The 21,831-nt window shown below is 35.4% G+C and overlaps 2 protein-coding genes across 2 annotated transcripts in view; both read right to left on the reverse strand.

Moving 5' to 3' along the window:
* LOC109063348 (DNA-binding protein SATB2-like) overlaps nt 1–5,929 on the reverse strand; it is a 48,824-nt gene extending 42,895 nt beyond the window's left edge. Inside the window, exon 1 of the mRNA XM_042763901.1 lies at nt 5,796–5,929. The gene's annotated coding sequence lies outside the window, so the exon portion shown is untranslated. The remainder of the gene's footprint in view (nt 1–5,795) is intronic.
* An 11,126-nt stretch (nt 5,930–17,055) lies between these two features.
* On the reverse strand, nt 17,056–21,725 carry LOC109087116 (dnaJ homolog subfamily B member 11). Its single transcript, XM_042763904.1, has 10 exons — nt 21,587–21,725; nt 20,964–21,120; nt 19,874–19,971; nt 19,501–19,633; nt 19,209–19,351; nt 19,052–19,134; nt 18,876–18,933; nt 18,604–18,715; nt 18,224–18,383; nt 17,056–18,083 (listed from the first exon to the last, which is right to left on the reverse strand). Exons 1-10 carry the CDS (start codon nt 21,658–21,660, stop codon nt 18,019–18,021), a joined length of 1,083 nt encoding a protein of 360 aa, XP_042619838.1. The 5' UTR covers nt 21,661–21,725; the 3' UTR covers nt 17,056–18,018.
* Nucleotides 21,726–21,831: the final 106 nt, after the last annotated feature.

The following is a 21,831-nucleotide window of genomic DNA, read 5'->3' on the forward strand; positions in this document are numbered from 1 at the left end:
TTGTTGTTGTAGCTCTGTGATTGTCAATGTCTCGTTCGCTTTTATGTAAAAACCGCACATTTTAAGATTTTGGAATTTTCAAAGAGACAAACAAAGATCCAATCAAAATTATTAACAAAATTAAAATCGAAATATTTGGGTTAATATTTTAATCCAAAATGATCAGATCGTTGTTTGTTATATCTTACATGTTCAGTAAAAATCTTAAACATCTTATAGCCTACACTGAAATCCCATAACGCGCGCTTTCTCTGTGAATATAGTTTCTTTTTGGTATTTGAATGCAAAGTGAAACCGCTGACTGTATTCCGTAAATACGACTTCCGTGAGAAATGTAATATTTTGTCGCCTGGTCCACATAATTGCAGATTTACAGATGAGTAAATAAACTATACCATTTACCGAATGAATGAAAAGATAGATAGATAGATAGATAGATAGATAGATAGATAGATAGATAGATAGATAGATAGATAGATAGATAGATAGATAGATAGATAGATAGATAGATAGATAGATAGATAGATAGAATATTATGGACGCGTACTATACAAAACTGTCACTATGCTAGAAGATATTATTAGCCTACTTATTATTTCACCCATATATACTTAGTGCAGTTTCAGTATTTCTGTATTAAATTGCAATATATTATATTTGTGCATTATATTACATTGGTAAAAAAAAATCTAAATAATTGACCAAGATCAATTATCCTCTGTAAATATTAATATTAACTTTGTTTTATATTACAGAAACAGTAATAATTGCTATGACATTGCTCCCCTTAGAAGAATATGGACACAATCTTTAACCAAATGTGAATGAACATTATAATAACATTACTGTGGTGTATTTTTCGAAGAAAATGTTTCTCTAATTGATGTGAACTTCTTGCACGCAAAAGCTTGGTATTTCGAGCACATCTAAATGATTGAGCTCTGGTTTTGAAAACCTTTTTTGAACATCTTACGGTTCCCGTGAGCTCTCCCTTTTCCATTTCTGCGGATCTAAAATTAGCTGACTAGTCAAAACAACATTCAAGCACAAAGAGTCAAACCGTGAAACAATTATTATATATGCCCGAGACTTCAGAAATACGAAAACGATTCTGTTTGAGAAAACAAATAATTGAAAAGATGTCATTTCCCCAACGACTTTGTAAAACAAGACAATAATTAGGCTACGTGGCGGTTTGCAACGCGCGGGGCTACTCAAATTTATTGAATGCATGTTCGATCAAAGATTCAACAATATATATATATATATATATATATATATATATATATATATATATATATATATATATATATATATATATATATATATATATATAGTTTAATCTTTGATTACCCCTATATATATATATATATATATATATATATATATATATATATATATATATATATATATATATATATATATATATATAGCCTATATATGTATGTATATATATATATATATATATATATATATATTGGGGTAATTAATGAGATACCATTTTCGTCCAAATAACGTCCCAGAAACGTAATTAATTACAACGACTGGAGAAGCCCTATACATTATATAAAGGTTTATGGCCAGTTTATGCAGATCGACAGTGAAGGTCTAATCTAAAATCAATGACGACAATAACTAGACCAGTTTTAAAAACAAAGTATATAATAAAGTACAGAAAAACAAAGTAGCCTATCTGGAGCAGTTACTATGCATAAAATATGAATATATCTAAAGGATTTACACTTGTATCTAAAGGATTTAAACTTCACCTAACAAAAGCTAACAACAGCATAATCTCGAATCACTCAAATGTTAGTCGTTTTGTATAAGTTATGTCTGTGTTGAAAAGTTGATAGTGCCTTTAGGTCATTGCTGATTACTCTGACTGGTCTAAGAGTAGAAAATGTGGAAATAGCATCGTCTAGTGGCCAGAATCAAACCTACACCTCTAAATACCGTGATTCCAGATGTAAGTACTGAATTATAGCCTATTGTATTGAGTGTGATCTTTTATGCTTATGCACAGAGGTGAGGTGAAGTGGAGGTGGTGGGAGATTCAAATAATAAATGAATACTGAATTCATACAGCTACTAAATTACTAAAAAACGGATAATCTGCATAGTTTACAAGAAAACTCAGGTGAATACTGCAATCTTGAAAGGTGACGATGATCAAGCCATATGTAAGAAAGAACACACATTTTGTTAAAATAACGTTTAAACACGTTTTCCGAAATTATTTTTGTAAACGAATTTTATGACTTTATGAATTTTATGAGCATTTGCTCAACCCATATACAGTTTCTGATCAATTGTTTTCAGACAATACTAAAGAGTTAATAAGTCAATAGCAGACACAATCAGCAAAATCATTATGCTCATTCTATTCTGTTCGCTACACAGTTTCTTTAATACATATTTGTTCTGTATGTAAATCAATAGGCTGATTGTGTTCAACTAACTGTACTATTTACATTAAACATTGCAGTATTAAAGCAGATTTTATCCGTTATCATTCCACATTTATTCCTCCTTAATAGCCTACTACTACTACAACTACTACTACTACTACTACTACTACTACTATTATTATTATTATTATTAATAATAATAATAATAATAATAATAATAATAATAATAATAGCCTAATATTTATTCAAGTAGCCTATAGTCTAAGAAAGACGTAAATGGTCTTTGCTTCCAGCGTATCACAAGACTACACAATTTATGGAAGATGAATAAACTGATGCATGTTGATTATTGCAAAGCCAATGTGCACTACTTCCGAGAATCGTTACATCACCTTTACAATGATATTCTGCAGTCTGTGCATGCCACGTGACAGGCCTGAATTAAGGTATAACGTTGTCTGTTTCATTGCATATTGTATAATTGCAGTCACAAGTAGTACAGACAGTTAGCGCTTTCATTAATATGTAGTTAGTTAAGCACTGATATTTATAGGCTAAAAGTCTGCCTTGAGAAACTATTATTTCATATTTAATTATATTTAATAGTCTAAAATTCAGACATAATTTGGCCTTATTAGATTTCTAAATGCTCTCATAACGTGCAATATATTGGTTTGGGAAATACGAGTTACTCCAATTGTAAAAGATCCGACATAAATTAAGATGATTTTAAAAGTGTGATTTCCAAAGTTACGCAGCAATCCAAAACTCAATAAATTACAAAGGAAGCCATCACTAAAAATATAAAATATTTTTTTCCTCCTAATATCCTAATTCCAAATCTTTAATTGGTTTATTTTTGTTATATTATGCCTAAACGAAAATAAAAGTAGTGAATGGTCTCATGTTATTTTATTAATATTGCTATACTAGGCTATTATAGGCAATGGTAGGCTACGTATTAAATATCCGATTTAGAATTTGGTATAAAAAATAAAAAAAGGAAAAAAGCTGCCCAAATAAACGTTAAACTCATTTGTTTTGTAAACGAAACTCTAATAGAAAGGGCACTAATTACTTCAACTCAGAGGTCACGATTCCCTATTTTCTCCTTCTAATCGTTGAACTGAAGACAATCATGTCTGCATCTTTCACAAGATTCTAGAGCAAAATTCCGTAGTGGTAATATGTTATTATTATTATTATTATTATTATTATTATTATTATTATTATTATTATTATTATTATTAATTATTAAAACTGCAAAAAGTATATCAGGAGAGGTTCTAAAACTTTGGGTAAAAAACAGGATCACCTTTTTTAAAGAACCTCTCTTGATACTTTTTGCACTTTATGTATGTATGTAGGCTATATATATATATATATATATATATATATATATATATATATATATATATATATATATATATATATATATATATATATATATATATATATGTATACATTTTATGTTCTGCAAATCCTATAATTTTTTACGGGAACGTTTAGCACGGAAGAAACGTGGGAGTGAGTGGGAACTAGGATGAAATGTTCTTAAAAAAATAAATAAAATACTCTTCTCAGTCAAGACTCCACAAAACACCCTTAAAAAGTAAAAACTAGCTACGGATTCTGCAGGTCCTCGCATTAGTATTTACCTGTAATGAAATCCGCCTGACCTGAGACATTCATGCAGGGCTTTGGAAAGCAAACGCGAGTTTTTAAGCGTGAGCACTCTGCACTATGTCATTGGGCAAAAGTATTTGACAGTTGGAATGATCTGTAAATACTTCATTCGACTGTGTACGAGTTCCCCCTTGTGCCTCATGGTCGAGTTCTGGTGAGATTTACAAATGATAACATAAACAGAGTAAAAAGAAACTGATCCCGCGTTTGAAAGCGGAGGAGGGGCCCTTAAGAATGTGATCTGCCCACTTAACATGAAAAGCAGGGCGTCTGTTGGGCAAGATGAGTTTTTGACCCACCACATAACTCGCGCAGTGCTGTTCCTAATGAATTTCAAGTTCAGGTGATAAAGAACCTCGTCAAGGGACGTCGCAGGTCTGTGCTGAAGGTAAGAAGCACAGCACAATTACTGGACAAGGCAAGGGGAACCTAGAATGTCAAGAGCTGCGGGTGTGCAATGTGAATGTTTTTGTCGATCTAACAACCCTTGCTCAAAATGGAAACTAAAAAATGTTTTATGAAGTACAGCTTAAATAATGTTGCTTTTTAAAAGTACGATAAACTTCACGTGCGTATTTGTATTTAAATGATACATGTTTTGTAAAAGAATATTAACTAGTCATTCTTTCGAATTGTATAGACACTTTGATGCTGATACCGTTTGCCTTGCCACTAACCTAACAGGGACTGCAGATGAAAATTAGGCTGTATGGCTAAATCTGGCACATTTACATGAAAGACACGTGCTCAATAAATGTGCATTGTCCCTTTAAAAATAAAATAAAAACAATAATAATAAATAAGTAAAAAAAAAAATTGTGAAATATATTTAGTAAAATGACATTCAAAAATGTACAAAATTATATTAGTAACTAAGAAACCAGAGCTTTTCAAGCAATATAATCGTAAATATGACCATCCTTATAATAAACTATATTTTGCAAATTTACTGACAAAATAAATTTATTTATTTGATTTTTGATTTTGTGTGCGAATGAATGAATGAATGAATAAATAAATGAATACATTTGAACAGCAACTTGTGCCTATAAAAAAATGTAATCAATATTTGAAGCAGCTTAAAACTGAACCCACCAAATTCTACAAGGTTTAGCCATGATCTTCTTTCACTGGTCCATTTATTTCCCTCCCTGACAGAATCCTTTAAATCCCAACAATTCAACCTGAGAGTCATCTTTAGACAAGTGGATCATTTCATCACTAGAAAAACCACAGGGAGCAGGAGAACAGGCAAGCCAGTAGATGTCTAGACAAAGAATCAACATTTACATAGACACATTCACAACACTCAAGGAGAATGGGCTCTTATCAAAGGTTCGTCTCAGGGACTTAGGTGATGGAAAGGACGGATGGGAGTAGTTTACATTTACTGGTGCTGATGCCATTTGTGTCGTCACCAACTTAATAGGGACCAAAGTCCACTTTCTTATAGTGACCAGGACAATAAACAAATTCCTAAGAATGAGGCCCACAAACACAACCAATCACACATCTCAAACACACCCTTGAGTACACAACAATACACTGCTGCAGCAATCAGTAAAACCCATTTGTAAATTTGGACTTTACAATTTATGCAGTGGTGAATGCTTTCCGAAAAACAGTTAACCAGATATCCACAGACAAGTCTCTGAACTGATAGATATCAAATGAAATGATCTTACTCTTTTTACTCACCAGTTGTTCAAGCAGAATGTAAAAGAAGATGACTCTGGATGCTCTTCATCGGGCCATCTGGCTTTTCTGACTCTCACAGCCTTCGCTGACAGCAGTTTGGCAGAAGAAAGGCCTAGTCAATCAATGAAAGCAAGCGGCCTGCACAAGTTTGGTTTCACAACTATGACAATAAGTGTGAATCATTTACTGCTACTCACCAATGAAGAACCGTGCCATTGCCAGCTAATGTCTTTGATTGGCTTGTCATCTGTCAAAGAGTTTGATTTACAGTTTGCTTTCGGTAGCAAACTGATGTTTTATTCTTGACGAACGTCAATGAAACTACGGGGTTAAGCCAAAGGAGGTCTTATTTAAACTCAGACAAACTTTTTTTTTTTTTTTTTGTGGAATGCGACCACCGTGTGAGCTGATGTGTTTGTTAAAGCAGGGAGGGTTATAGCAGTGAGTAGTTTTACACATCACTGATCCACCTTCTCAGTTCTAAATCGTCACTGGCTCCGTGAATTTACCCAAAGCTGGAGTAGATTTGTGTAATTCTGATGCACTCAAACACTGAGTGAAAGGACAGAGAAAATACAAAGAGAGCTAGCGAGAGAGAGAGAAATAGGGACTGGAGCCAGGTCATATTACTCTTACTTATTAAAACCTCAATCAGGTCTGAGAGCTCTAAAGCAGTCTGTCAGACTCGGCTCAGAGCAGTACCACAGAATTTGATCCTTCTCTTTCTCTGTGACATGTTTGTAGGCTACATTTCAGTTCATTTACAATTATGACTCAGTGGCATGCACAAGAGACATGTTTTAATGCAAAGTATCACAGATTTGAAGAAAACAGCTACAGTATTTGGCTGCAAACCACACAGTATCCTTCATTTTGCATTATTCTAGAAAGTCAAAATGGATATTTAGCATTAGTCAAGGTTTAGAGTTACTAAAGAGACCTTTCCCCCCACTGTTCTAGAACAGTAATTTAATATTAAAAGTTGAAAAAGAATGTATACATTTGCATCAAATCAACAAATAATGATATATATATATATATATATATATATATATATATATATATATATATATATATATATATATATATTAAAAACGAATAAATAAAACATTAAATATAAATACTTTCTTGTGTGTTTGTGTCTCTTTCCTCCTTGCCTTGTTTGGGTCTTTGAAGCCATTCCTTTGATAACAATCTATGTAGTGTTGGGCAAGGGCTGTGAGGTCAGGGGTCGCACTAGTTCTGTGACCCTGTGTTTGTTATTGCTATGCTGCCCTTGGCCAGGTTAACACAGCGCTGTCATCTCAGACATCTCACTGCGCGCCGTGGAGGGGGAAGGTGGAGGTCAACCTCTTAAATGTGTTGATTGGACCTGGGGTGGCTAATCTAAAGTGGTGAAATGTTATCCCACTAAAAAGGGGGAAATGAAATTTCAAAGCACACTTACCACCATTGTGCCTGCTTACCTCGTCAGAAAGACTGCTCGCCAAGTCATTGCACTGTTGAGCAGGATAAATGACAGCTGGAGGGAACTCTCACACTTCAGTGGACAACTGTAGTACTGAAACTTTGCTGTAAAATCGTGAGTAAAACTAAGTTGAAATGAAAAAGACCATCTAAATATACAGACCATCTAAAAATTGAATGGATTAAATTTGTGAACCTCAATATTTCAACAATTACTATACATTACTTGAAAGAAAACTGTTGTCAGGAGCTCCTTTTCCACTTTATTTGAATAATAACAACAATTGAAATTATTATATTGTTATTATACACAAAGTTGTTGATCTTAAAATTCATTCATTACCAATATAGGCAGATAATTATGTAATTATTTGTGTTATTATTATTTGTGCAGAAAACCAATAATTGGTAGATAATTAAAATTGTTACTATTCTTTCTATATAAATTAAAAAACAAATCACTACAGTGATATATCACTATAAATCACAAAATCATTTCAAGTGCATTTAGGCATCACCAGAATTTAACGTACAGTAAGAAAAATAAATATTTATTTTGAGAGTTGCAAAGATTGTGTTTAACAAAGTTATTAAATTACAGTATTTTTAAATATTAACATTAAGTTAAAAATTGTCCAGTAACCAATATTTATCCTCCAAACAACAATGGCTATTCTTGTATGCCTAATGGCAGCTGGGTTGTTGATACACAGTGCAAAAAGTGACTGACATTAACAGAACAGTTAGAGTGAATGTACATGTATTTGCATCTAAAAATATCAGACTTCTGTAATTAATGAGTTTACTTAGCGTGACATATTTATGACTGTTGATGACAAGAATGTCTCGGCCATGTTTCCTTTGAATCAAGGCACAGTTTAGGTCTGCTTAAATGATTATTAAAAGATGTTAAAATCTATTAAATCCTCTTTCATTGAGAGCTTCCTCCAGCTCATGGGACCAGTCGCCCCGCATTCCCACTCCTCTTCAGTAATACTAATGCAGAACACATTTAGGGCCACGGCGCTCAGACCCAGGCAGCGGTAAATTGGGCTAAGAGAGCTGGCGCAGCCACTTAATCAGCCATTATTTATGGGGCTCAGTGGTTTAAATCAACAAGAGCAGGAACTGGGGCCAGGCCTTATGGGTTTATAACTGCTGTCAAAATAATCACATACAGATATATTCATCAGAGAGCAAACCAGATCAGTTTAACACCCTCCTCCCGATGTTAACCCCCCTTTTCTTGCTTAGCCTCCTACATTCTTGATGCTTTCCTCTTCTTCGGCACTCCATCTCACGAACCACGTGAGATAACTTCACTTCCTAGCAGTGCCCTCTTGCCATGTATTGGCTTGGACAATCATAGCATACCCACAGTTCATTGGAGAAAAAGATGTTGGCAGGATTGAGCAGCAAGAGGAGGGAAGATGGAGCCAGAGCCATATTTAAAGGAATGGAATCTCTGAATGAGTAATACATGACCACTACATCTGCCTGGATTGCGAACAGAGGTATTTGGGGTACTGGACTGGTCTGACACTGAAGAAATGAGAAAAGAAAGAATAAAGAAGAAACAAGACAATGGGATAAAAACTGCATGAGACTGAGATTCTGGGTGATCCTCATTCTCCATGTGCCATTAATTAACTTAATAGCCTTCAAGTTATTTAGAGGATAAAAACTCTCAGATGAAGGGTGGGGTCCAACAGCAAGTACATTAATGGTTATGCAAACATCTTGATTTCAGTTCAGCACAATCTATGTAGTAAAATAAATTATATGAGTGATGGCACTGAATAATAGCTTGGATTTTTATACTCTGTAACATAAGTATTGTCAAAGGAAAATGTAATGGTTTCTTATGCATGACGTGCAGAATTAAGCAATTTGATGTGTCAAAAACTTAGTTGCATTCCAGCAAATGACAAATATAATCTCAGAATAGCAATTAGGAATAGTAATTAGCATGAACCTGGCTTTAGTTTTTGGCCAGTGTCATGCAACTACAAGCTTTTTAATAATCATTTCTGACAAGTCACCTTCTTTATTTGTTCACTCACACATCTGTTGATCTTTTTCTCCATTTTTACTGAAACGGTATCATTTAACAAAATGGCATATAGTTCAAAAAATTTGGTTCGACTAACTGACAAATTTGTAATCAGCTGCACTGTATTGTTCAGTTATTGCATGTGAAAATGTGTGAGAACCATTTATGGAGACAGTGTTCGCTAGTTACAATCAATGTAGACACATACAGTACAGTTCAAAAATAACACAACTCAAGTGACAAAGATGTTGTTATAGTTGCTAAGTAGAGTCTGGAAAAAACTGCATTAACGCTTTAGTTTAGGGAACACATTCACTATTACCTAGTTGCTTATTAGCATGCATATTAATAGCATACTGGCTGTTTATTAGTATTTATAAAGCACATATTAATGCCTTATTCAGCATGACCATATTCTAGATCCCTTAACCCCACCCAATATCTAAAAAGAACTACTACAACAACTACCTTATTTAATATTAATAAGCAGTGATTAAGAGTTTATTAAAGGGATACTCCACCCCAGAATTAAAATTTTGTCATTAATCACTTACCCCCATGTCGTTCCAAACCCGTAAAAGCTCATTTTGTCTTCAGAGCACAATTTAAGATATTTTGGATGAAAACCTGGAGGCTTGAGATTGTCCCATAGACTGCCAAGTAAATAACAGTGTTGAGGTACATAAAAGGTATGAAAGTCGTCGTCAGAATACTCCATCTGCCATCAGACATGCAATCAGGGTTATATGTAGCGACGGGAACACTTTTTGTAAGCGAAGAAAACAAAAATAACGACGTTATTCAATAATTCCTTTGTCAAAAGTCTCCTCTGTGTCTCTCCATATCACCATACGCTGTGTATGCTCTTCTGTGTCATCTGCGCCACAAGGATGTGCTGTTATTGTTTTTTTCAAATCAAAACAAAATACATGTAGAAACATCCTTGTGGCGGATGACACAGAAGAGCATACACAGCATATGGTGATATGAAGAGAGTGGAGTAACCCTTTAAGAGAAAACCATTAGCAAATAGCTGTTACCAAAAAGTGTTACAAAATGTTCAAATTGGGGGCAATGCAAAGTCAACAGAAAACAATCCAGAGCTAGCCTGGACAAATATAAAATATATTGACTTTGCATTTTGATTTCTATTTGCAAGTTGTATCCATAAATGCCATTTTTATGCTGGCTACACAACAGACAAAACATCATGTTCTCATAATCTGGAGTTGTTGTAAATGCCTATTTGATAAACCAAGCTGAACTTTTTCCACATTATAATTTGCACAGTGCAATTTTGAAGTCTCCGAAGTGACTTACGAATAAAGCCTGTCGGTTTGAAACTGGAAAGCAAGAAATTTTAAAATCAAGTGGAAAGGTGATAGTGCAAATGACCCAAGTAGTGGGAAATGGCGTACCAGTTCCAGGGGTGAAAGGAGAAGAACAGCCAAAACTATTTCAGCCTCTGTAGCACCTGGTTTCTCTCAGGAAGAGTGTGTAGGGAGAGGAGTAGGGAATGGTGGTGAGCTCAGGGGTCTTGTCAAGGACAAGGCCAAAGCTGTCTCTGCTTTGTGCAGCTCTAGGTGGAATCAGAGCTGCGAAGTGGCTTGTGTGTGCAGGCCTGGGGGTCTGGCTAGAAGCAGTGTTCAGGGCTTTCTAACTGATTGGGATTTAATTTGTTGGCCTGACTGCATGGAACTTATTCAGCCTCCACCCAAGGGAGTCTGATACAGGAGCCCTGGAGCACATTGACTGACAGCCTGTGCATTAGTAACCAATCAAGTGATCTGGGAAAAGCGTCTGCGGAAAGGTGTGGAAGGGATCAATGAGCTATGACAAAACAAAAATACTACACTTTCCTTAGACCCATGAAATGGTGGTCCAAAAGCTATTTAGGGAACACTCGCTCAATCTCACATTTTCACTCATGCTAAATTCTATATTTAAAATTCTGTCAAAAAGCAACATACTACTGTGTTATTGTTGTGTCTTTCAAAGTGCTTCCTAAACCTCAGCAATTGTACACATAATGTCTAGCTTTATTCAATACAAAGAAGTCACCTGGTTATCTGTACCAGGATCAGAGGCTAGAATGGAACCAAGCAAACAGCTGAAGGTCGGGTATCCCCATCTTCATCAACCTTTTTCTAATCTACACACTTGAGGATGAGCTGGACTTTGAATCCCAAACAGACAGCATATATATAGCTTGCACTGTTTGTCTATAAAATAAAAGCCATTTGTGTCCTCATCCCCATCGGGAGGTTCTACTAGATATTGGCCCAAGTATCAGCTAACACTGATGAGAGATGCAACAAAACAGCTAGTTAGCATGTTGCATTTTCTGCCGTTGTCTACTTTTTCTTATTACTTTAAAACACAGGTACCTGCACTGTTAAGTTTAATATATATATATATATATATATATATATATATATATATATATATATATATATATATATATATATATATATATATAGTCTTAAAAAATATATATAACATTTAAAATGGTCAGAGATTTATGATTAAAAAAAATATGGTGACAATGTAATGGGTATTAGAGGGTAGCATTTTGTATCCTCTGTATACAGGTGCCTGTATATAATTCAACCTTTAATCTAAAGTAAAAACATAAGCTTAAACTACATGACAAAAAATATTGCAAAAAACACCCTAATGCACATAACTTATTAAAAACAAAACTATTTAAATATAACAAGTGATGCATGTTGCAGGATTATTTATACTTACAAAAACAACAACAATTTACTGTAAAACATTTTCCTGTTGAGTTTTACAGAGATTTAACTGTAAATTATTTGGTAAACCATACATTTAACAGTACTTTATAGCTAAATTACATAAATTACCATGTTTTCACTGAATCATTCTATTAGGTTTTCACTGTAATGGTAAGGGAATATTGTACAGAATTTAACTGAAGCAATTAAAATTATAATTATTATTATTATTTTTTTACAATTTTGGACACTGATTTGACTCATTCGTTTATGAATCATAAAGTTATGATTCAATAACTGTACTATGCTGCAGTAATTGAATCAGTTATGAATCATAACGTTAACGTTATGAATCAGTTACTGTAGTATGCTGCAGAAAATGCAAAATGCAAATGCAAGAAGATATTGTAAGATTCAAATAGCTATTACAGAGTCATCTCAACACCTTTATATGCAAGTTTTTTCTCCTCTGGTTTAAGGTCAAGATACTGGTGTATACATGGGCATACATTCACAGACACACGTGCACTCTCAATCGGCCAGAGGAAGCTCTGTTCATAGGTCCTGCCTGCCCAGCATCAGGCTAAGTGATCTTGACAGCCAACCACACAGTTATTAACTGTGATCCGCCACCACAGGACCCCGGGCACCACGGTTGCGGGGAGGTTGTAGGATGGACTCAACACCCACACAAAGACTGCTTTCAGCGCTCCAGTCCTCAAGCATCTCTAATGCTTACTGTACTTTCACATACATACATTTAGCCTTATTTTTTTTTTTAATCCTGCTGAACTTGTGGGTGTTTTTGAAATTCAAAGTGGGTAATTCCACCAACAGCTCATGCAAGGGCAACCTAATACCCTTACAAAAAATACTGTGGCATACCATGGTACACTGATTGTATCAAATAGTGTTACCAATGGTAATTTTGTATATTTGGTATAGTGTTCCTGTGGCTCAGTGGTAGAGCATTGTGTTAGCAATACAAAAGGTTGTGGGTTTGATTCCCAGGGAGTACATGTACTGGTAAAAAATGTTTAGCTTGAATGCACTGTTGCTTTGGATAAAAGTGTCTGCTAAATGCGCATATATATTATGGCAATGAATTATTACCATATTCACGTACCATGGTATTTACATATTACTTTAAAATCATGTCACTGGTGATAAAAGCTGAGGGAGGTTAAATTGGACAGAGTGCCTCACTCAGTTCCAGTTGAGCACAAACCATTATGGGATATTAGTACAACATGACTCTGTAAATTTCTGTACAGTAGCCCATATGTGCCTGGAAGCAACAAATGCTCTGCTTAACCTTGTGTCAAATGCAGGCAGCCCTTTTAATCAAGACTGGTGGTCTGAGCGCTGTTTGTGTCTCTGGCTTCACGTGATTCTACCACCTCTTCCTGAGGATGTGGATGCCGAAGTCCAGTTTCAACCCTTACAGCGTCGCATTAGCCTGTGAAATAGGGATGCAGTATATTTAAGACATTCTGAGGAGACCGTCCATAATGACAGTTGTCTATGTTTAGCCTTGAAAATATTTCAATAAACAGCATCTCGTCCTCACAAACAGACGGATTGAAAAACCCCAAGCCACTTTTTCCTGCCTATGTTTCCCATAATTAGAGCCAACAACTCGCTGTTAAATAGTTGAGGCTTTTTGCCTTTGAATCGACAGTCTTTTATATAGTAGCACAGCGTACACAGGCTTCCCGCACATGGGACGGCGCTGGCCATCCACGGCCGCCTTCAAAGCAGCAATGGGCTGAAGACAACTGACATGTATTATTCTATGCAAGTGCTGCCTTTTGTTCACTTCAGGCTTCTGGCCACAAAATAGCTGGATTTGTTCATCAAGTACTGCTATTTTGGATACCCTGTTTTTCCCCCAGTATGTGTTTTCAATATGTAGTCGGAGCACTAATAACCACAACCAGCTAAACATGACACAGATTGTTATTCTCATAGCTGAACCCTTTGGAAAACATACTGTGGCCGTACTATTGTACAATGTATCGGGGGGTAAAAATTGTGGAATTTTTGAATAAACCATAGTACTGATTTATGCAATCACATACCAAAGAGTAAATGGTATTCCAAGGTACTACAAAAATACATAAAATATAATGATATTACCTTAATATGTGCAAAATGAACCAATTATTAATTAATTACCAAATATAAAATTATTAACGAGACATTCAGCAAAGTCAGAATAAGTGGAAGTGCTTTGACCCAGCACTGCCAGGAAGCCTTTTTAATTGTGCCATTAAAATACATTAGATAGATAGATAGATAGATAGATAGATAGATAGATAGATAGATAGATAGATAGATAGATAGATAGATAGATAGATAGATAGATAGATAGATAGATAGATAGATAGATAGATAGATCAGACAGACAGATAGTAAGTTAGCCCATTTAAATTGAACACATCCTTATCCTGGTTTGGACTGAAAATAAGCAAAATGAGTAAAAATTAAACAATTAAAACGGTAAATAGAGCAAACTCGGGGTAAGCAGGCGGCTTTGACCCAGCACAGCTAGGAAGTCTCTGCAATTATGCCATTAAAATCTACAGCCTGACAGGATTGTTTTGAACCTCAAGGATCTGCTCAGAAAGTGTTCCCAAAAGCAATGTGTTCAGGCTTGTTCCCAGACCTCATCTCACTCAGTGGCACACATCCCAACTATGTGTAACAGATGGTTCCTGCATTACCATTGTAAAGAGAACACTGCCCTCATGAGGAAACTATTGTGCTTATGTGTCTGTTATTAAAATATTAGGACAGATTAAACCAAACATTCGATCATTAATTAATCTATTAATAAAGTGTCTCCAAACCTGTATGACTGCATATCTTCTGTGTAACACAGGAGGAATTCTATATAATAAAGTGATACTTAATTACGAACACACATGGGTCACTTTTATACGTTTATAGAGCTTTTGTGATTTTTAAAGCTAAATCCTCAGTCCCCATTTAATGAGGGGCCATTACAATTTTTCATTTGTGTGTGTGTGTGTGTGTGTGTGTGTGTGTGTGTGTGTGTGTGTGTGTGTGTGTGTGTGTGTGTGTGTGTGTGTGTGTGTGTGTGTGTGTGGAAGATAGAAGCTCAGTCATATGGGTTTGGAACAACATCGGGGGAGTAAATGATGACAGAATTAGTTTTTTTCCTCACTAAATCTTTCACAGAACTGTCAAGTAAAGTGTTTTATTTGTTTGTAGGTACAGAGCACATTAAAAGGGATGAACAAAATTATAGCTCCATCTGTGGTTGCACCTACACTTAAAGTTATATTTGCTGAAGACCACAGCTAAATGACAAGAAAGTGAACAACATGAGCGGTTATTAAATCAGTCAGACTAAGACCGGATTCAAGCGACTGCTATGTCAACCCTGTGGTGGACCACCAGTAGAAACTCCCCCGCCTTCAGCATTAATACCAATGTGGGAGTTCAAAACATACAAATATATTGTACATAGTGAGAGCCGTCAACCAAAAGGAACAATTAAAATCTATTCTGGAGGACATTTGGGAGGGGAAACAGAGGAAGAGCGGTATAAGTCTTGACTAAGAATGATTTGAAAGGAAACCTAAAGCAGGGTAAATAGCTGGGTGAATGGAGAGGTTTGTGGCTTGGCGTTGTGGGGTTAAGGGAATGAATCTCCAGAGCAGATGCTAAGGAGATGTTTGAGAGAGACCCCCCATATACTCCACACATGCACATTTATCCTGCTTACAAGTCCCTCAAGGAAACGCCTTATTTCATCTCTTTAATTACAAATGATTGTAACACTCATATACACATTTGGTTTGACTGTCCTTTACATTCTCTTCATCCTTGTTACTCCATCTAACAAACATGTGTGGAGTGTTCACACACAGCCTCACAGATACAAATTCACAACATGTAAAACCACACTGTAAAACAGTCATACAAACAGATGCCTCTAATACTTCCAGGCTACACCCTGTCAGACGACCTCCCCAAGAAGGGCGACCACCCGTCCTCTCGTCCCGGACACTCAGAGCGGGGCTCAGGCCTGACTCAGCGCAATGGTACCGCCACTTCAGCTCATTGGCCTCCAACGCAGTGTAAGTAAAACCACCTGCAGTGCATTCAGAGGTCATAACCAATATGGCAACGGGTGAACTCCGTGTCAGACAAGCAGACACTCTTTGCCTTCAACTCTGAATGACACCACACACTGTATTATCAGCAAACATGACAGTGATTAGCAAATACACACAAATCAATCTCCATATGGAGTGTTCAGTATATGGAGCTTATCCCTTACTAGAAGGTCAAATGCACATAAGGCATTCACAAGCACAGTAGGTCTTATGAAACTGGGTGGAATTCCACCACATGATTAAAGACAGCAAATGCCTTTGATCTGTAATGAGCTGTAATTAATGCATCCTATAACGTGGGCATTAATAACTCCGTTCTAAATGTGTTGAGATTTCTGAGAAACAAATGTGGGTTTGCCTTATTATTTCAAGTTATGACACTGTATAATTTATAAATTTCTAGTTTAAAACGTTATATATATTCTATTTTTTATATCCGTAAAATATACATTATATTTAGATGTCTAGTGTCACCACACACAGACACACACTGTATCATATGACACATTATGACATTTACACATTCTATATAATATATATTGTATAATATTGTGTAATAGTTATAATAGTAATACCTAGATAAACTTCTAGTCTTAAGAAACTTTAAAAGAGCACTATATCCTGGAGATCTTCTGTTATTTGCTGCCCTCTACTGGACAAGTAAGTTACTGCCTACCTAACCGCTGCTAAAACTACACCAAACATTCACTGAAAATTAATTAATATGCATTCGATTTCCACTGTAACCATTGAAGTTTCAAGAAACCCACTAAGGCAAATAAATTAAATTGTGAAGCGACATGTCAGAAATCTTCCAAAATAAACAAATAAATCTGTTTTCACATCAAACCCATTTTTAACCATAATTAGAAACTTTTAATTTTCATTTGAAAATGACAAATGAGATTTCCTTCACTTGTGCACAAGTAATCCTAAGAAGTTGTTCTTTTCTTTTTTTTTCTGGTACAGTCCACAAATGAGCAAAGGATAGTTACTAAATAGGAAGAGACCCAATGAACATCAGGATGGGTTGCGAAAGAAACAAGAACATGAGTCTGTCACATAAAATTTCACAGGAAAGAGTTGAACCGTACAGTTTAAGAGGTCTACTGTTTGAACTTCAAAACCCAAGTAAATGCCTCAAAGGAAACAGATATGTAGCCAGACGACAAATCTGAACAAGGCAATTTCACTCACACAAACACACAAACCAAACATGATTCTGTTCTTTAAAACAAGCAGACCAAAAACCGAAGAGCCCAAGTTGAGAAAGGTCAATGAACTTACATTCATATAACGGTTTCTTTCTTAAAGGATTTGACGAAAAAAATCTTGATGACATATAATGCTGAGGAAGGTGTTTAAATAGTCCTCTGGTTTAAAGTTTCAGTCCTCTTTCTGTTTTTGTGGTGCAGTAGGTCTCAGGTCATCTGGCACTAATCATTATGCTGATCCATGAGTGGATGGTGGTTTACTGGTCATAGCAGAAAGTTAGCGTCCAAACACTTAACTGATGAAAAATGTCTTGAACTACTTACTCCAAGTATGACACCAGGGACTATATAAGGAAAAATAGTAATTTGAACAGAAACATGTTGAGTCAAAAAAAAAAAATCTTTCCATGAGAAAACGAGGCCTTTAAAAATGTAAATGAAATAAAATAATAATAAAAAATAAAATAAAAAACATATTCAGCCCTTCCTGAGAACAATCAGAAAAAAATAAATACAACCCATTGCTTGTTCCTCAGTGTGCATGTGTGTGAAGGGCAGACAGGGACAGGGCAATCAGTCCTGATTTATTTGGCAGATTTGTCAGTATCCCTGCAGTCCGTTATAAATCGTCTGAGATGGTGCCTGTTTCAGAAGTTGCTTTATACCTAAGGAAAAATAAATTGTTGCATTTATTAACTCACAAATGCACAAAAATATACAGAAACTCCACAGTAGTCACATAGAAGAGGGAGCATCTGTCTACTAAGAAAAACCCATTGTCTATATTCCCTAAATGTTCTCTTACCATCTTTCTGCTGGTCATCAAGCTGCTCCTTGGGGAAATCTACATCAAAGGTGACTATGAGCGATCCACGGATATTGTTGTTGTCAAAATTTGGTAAGCCCTCACCCTTCTTCCAAATACGAGCTCCTGGCTTAGTGATTTTATCTCTGACAATGTGCACCTACAAGACCACAAGACAAGTCTGTGTGAGTTTATGATGAGTCTTTTTTTATTCAGCAAATACTTCAACATATGGCAACAGGAAGATATTAAGGAACCAAAAAAATATATTAATGAATTCATTTAAACTTTGAATTATGATACGCTATTAAGTCATGGCTTTTAGTTACACATGTGACATGTAATATAAATATATAGTACAAAAATTAAACTAAACATGCCTTGTGACCATCTAAATGAGTGATGTCCATCTCAAAACCGACCAGAGCCTCTACCAGAGAGATGGTGACGTTTGTATAAAGGTCGTCACCTCTGCGCTCAAACACTGGATGCCTGGACAAGAAGAAATTTACATGTGATGAACTGGAAACAGTTCATAAATTCTCACTCTTTAAGACAGAGAATAAATAGAGGTACATTAACCTACATTATATTATACATTAAGAAAAAAGTTCAATTCACTGTTCTAATTGCTACAATTTAATACTCTTACTTTAAAACTTTGATGCGGAAACGCAGATCTCCAGGCTCACCATCAATGTGAGGTTCACCTGTAGTGAGTCAAACAACAGATGTGTCACATTCTATAAATAATATGTTGCAGCATCTAGCCAATTCATAAAAATAAATATTACTGTATTGAGTTATGCATATAATTATTTCCCATACCTTCCCCAATGAAAGGGTATTCCATCTCATCTCTCACACCCTGCTCGATCTCCACCTCTAGTGTTCTCTCTTCATTCACAAGCCTGGAAACAATGATACAGTCTTTAACAGAAAATCATAGTATGTCCTAGTGAAAGTGATCACTGGAAAAGCTTACTTGATATTGGGGCATTCATCACAGACTACTTCTTGTGTCATCTGGAAGCGACCTGGTCCTAGCTGCGTGGTTCTCATTTCCTGCCGGCAGTTGCATTTTCTTTTGCCTGGGGCTTCTTTTGCTACAGGTTTGTTTCGCACCACCTGCATGTTGAAGAAGAGAGGAAACAGAAGGACAGGAAAAATGAAAGGAGAGTGTCCATATCCATGTGACTATGCATATACATTGCCAGACAAAGCCTGTACATCAGGATGGAAATGGAGAAGGAGCAAGAACAAAAAAAGAAGCTCACCTCTACAAAATTCCCTGAATACACCTCTTCTAGGGTTACTTCAAGGTCCAGTACTATGTCATTACCCCTCGGAATATCTCGGCCAGTTGGCTGCCTATTTCCACCGAACATAAATCCAAAGTCGCCAAAGAAACTTGAAAAAAAAAAAAAAACACATATTTGAATATCAATGCAGGCAAATACTGTATGAATGTGCAGTTACAATACCAACAGTTTTGTTTCAAATGGGCATGCATCTAAAATGAGAATACCAACTATGCATCAGACATTTGCAAATCTATACTAAATTCACACAACATTCATGGGAAATTTTACAAAAATTTCAGTAGTTAACTGTTGAATAAAACTCTTAATTAAGCTGAGGCTTATTTACCTGGAGAATATATCACCGTGTGAACTTTGATGGCCTTCTTTTAACCCCTCCTCTCCATACGCATCATACTGTTTCCTTTTCTCCTCATCTGAAAGCACCTGTGATTAAAAAGAACCTTCAGAAAATAGTCTTGTCACCCTGAAAAACACAGTGAACTCTTAAGGGGCAATATTTGCACCCTGAAGTTGTTTTTAGGGGGAAATTTCTGTTCAACACAAAACACACAGTTTAATATAGTGTCTAAAACCATAATTAGATGTTATGAAATATACAAAAATACTAAATAAAAAAAATTTAAAAAGAGAGAGGCATTTTTAACGCCTAATTTTTTACTTTTAGCACCCTAATTAATTTCTCATTTCTGATATGGTTATAGACCAATTAAAATGACATTCCTTTTTCTTTTCTTTTTTAAAGCAATCTGCTTAAAAATAAATAAATAAATAAATATAACTTTGAAAAAAAAAAAATCTAATATTATATATTGAAATATAAAAATTAATTTAAATCACAGTTTTATCATTTTAATGTAATATATAAAATATTTATTTATGTATGAAAGGTACACAAACAGCTCCATTACAACATTGTTAATATTATAATGGAGCCAACCACTGACTATTTGCCATTAAAAAGAAAATAATTTATTACGTAATAAGAATCCCATTTTGCACACAGTGCGCATCAATACAAGCTACACTAGAGGTCCACGTCATAAATATCCTGAATAAAAAAAAAATAAGCAGATGTTTCAACCAATCAGAGGCGGCCACACATTTCTTCCAACCAATCAAATCGCTCCATCGGTTCGTTTCTAACAACAACGCTCATGCTGGTCAGATTTACTAGCTTTCTACCATTCTATTGATGTCTTGTTCAGAAAAATATGATAAATCTGTAATGCAATGCTTTAGTGACACAAAACATCGCCAATTTAGATATCTGTATTAAAGTTACGAATAATATTCGCATAGAAACTAATTAATGTCATTCCCTAATGCATTATTTCTTTGTTCAACACATGAAGCGTGAGAGTGAAAACGACAAAGATCCCACTTGAAAGGACTTGTTAGAGCATAAACAATCCTACCTCGTAAGCAGCTCCGAGGTCGGCAAATTTGTCTTGGGCATTTGGGTCATCTTGGTTTCTATCTGGATGAAGCTGCAGTGCCAGCTTTCTGTAGGCTTTCTTAATATCTTTAATCGATGCTGTTTTACTAACGCCCAGAATTTTGTAGAAATCCCTCCTGAAATACACGTTACGTTACTTTAGAACTTTTCATTCGTACACCAGTTCATTCATTCAAACTAATGATGAACAGACACCGATACATCGATACTGATCTATAATCATTTAACATCTATACATATTGATGAGAAAATCAGCCGGAAGACAACAGGATGAAGCTTAAGATATTTCTGAAAGAAATTAACATTAATACAAACGTGACAACAATGACAACTTATCAGCCTTGTTACAGGACAGCACTTATAAAATACTGTCCTGTTTCGAACAAAAAAAACATTTCGAGTTATAAATTAACGCATTAAAGTACAATAAATAAGAGAGGTGATATTCAGTAGTTTATGGCGAGCTTCACCAGCACAGACAGTAGCGTAGACCAATCACAGTGAAACATGTGTACCAGCCAGAGTACCGAGTTTATAATGCACTGAACATAAAACCCTGAAAATAACACTATAGTCACTTACCCAGCCAGCACTGTCAATATCGCATAAAAAAGTAGAAAACAAACACTCGACAATTTCATTCCTCTAGCAGCCATGGGTCCTTCTTTCTATCAGAAGTCCAATAAAATACACCGGCTTTCTTTGTTTTATGTCTGTAAAAGTCTTTTTGTTCTGTGTCAAAATTCCGGCTTAATTTTAAAAGGGGGTGTTATAAAAGTTATAAAAGTTAAATCGAAAAAAAGTCTCATCATAACCCATACGGCTTT

This window comes from Cyprinus carpio, chromosome A9 (assembly GCF_018340385.1).
Source record: "Cyprinus carpio isolate SPL01 chromosome A9, ASM1834038v1, whole genome shotgun sequence".
NCBI lineage: Eukaryota > Metazoa > Chordata > Actinopteri > Cypriniformes > Cyprinidae > Cyprinus > Cyprinus carpio.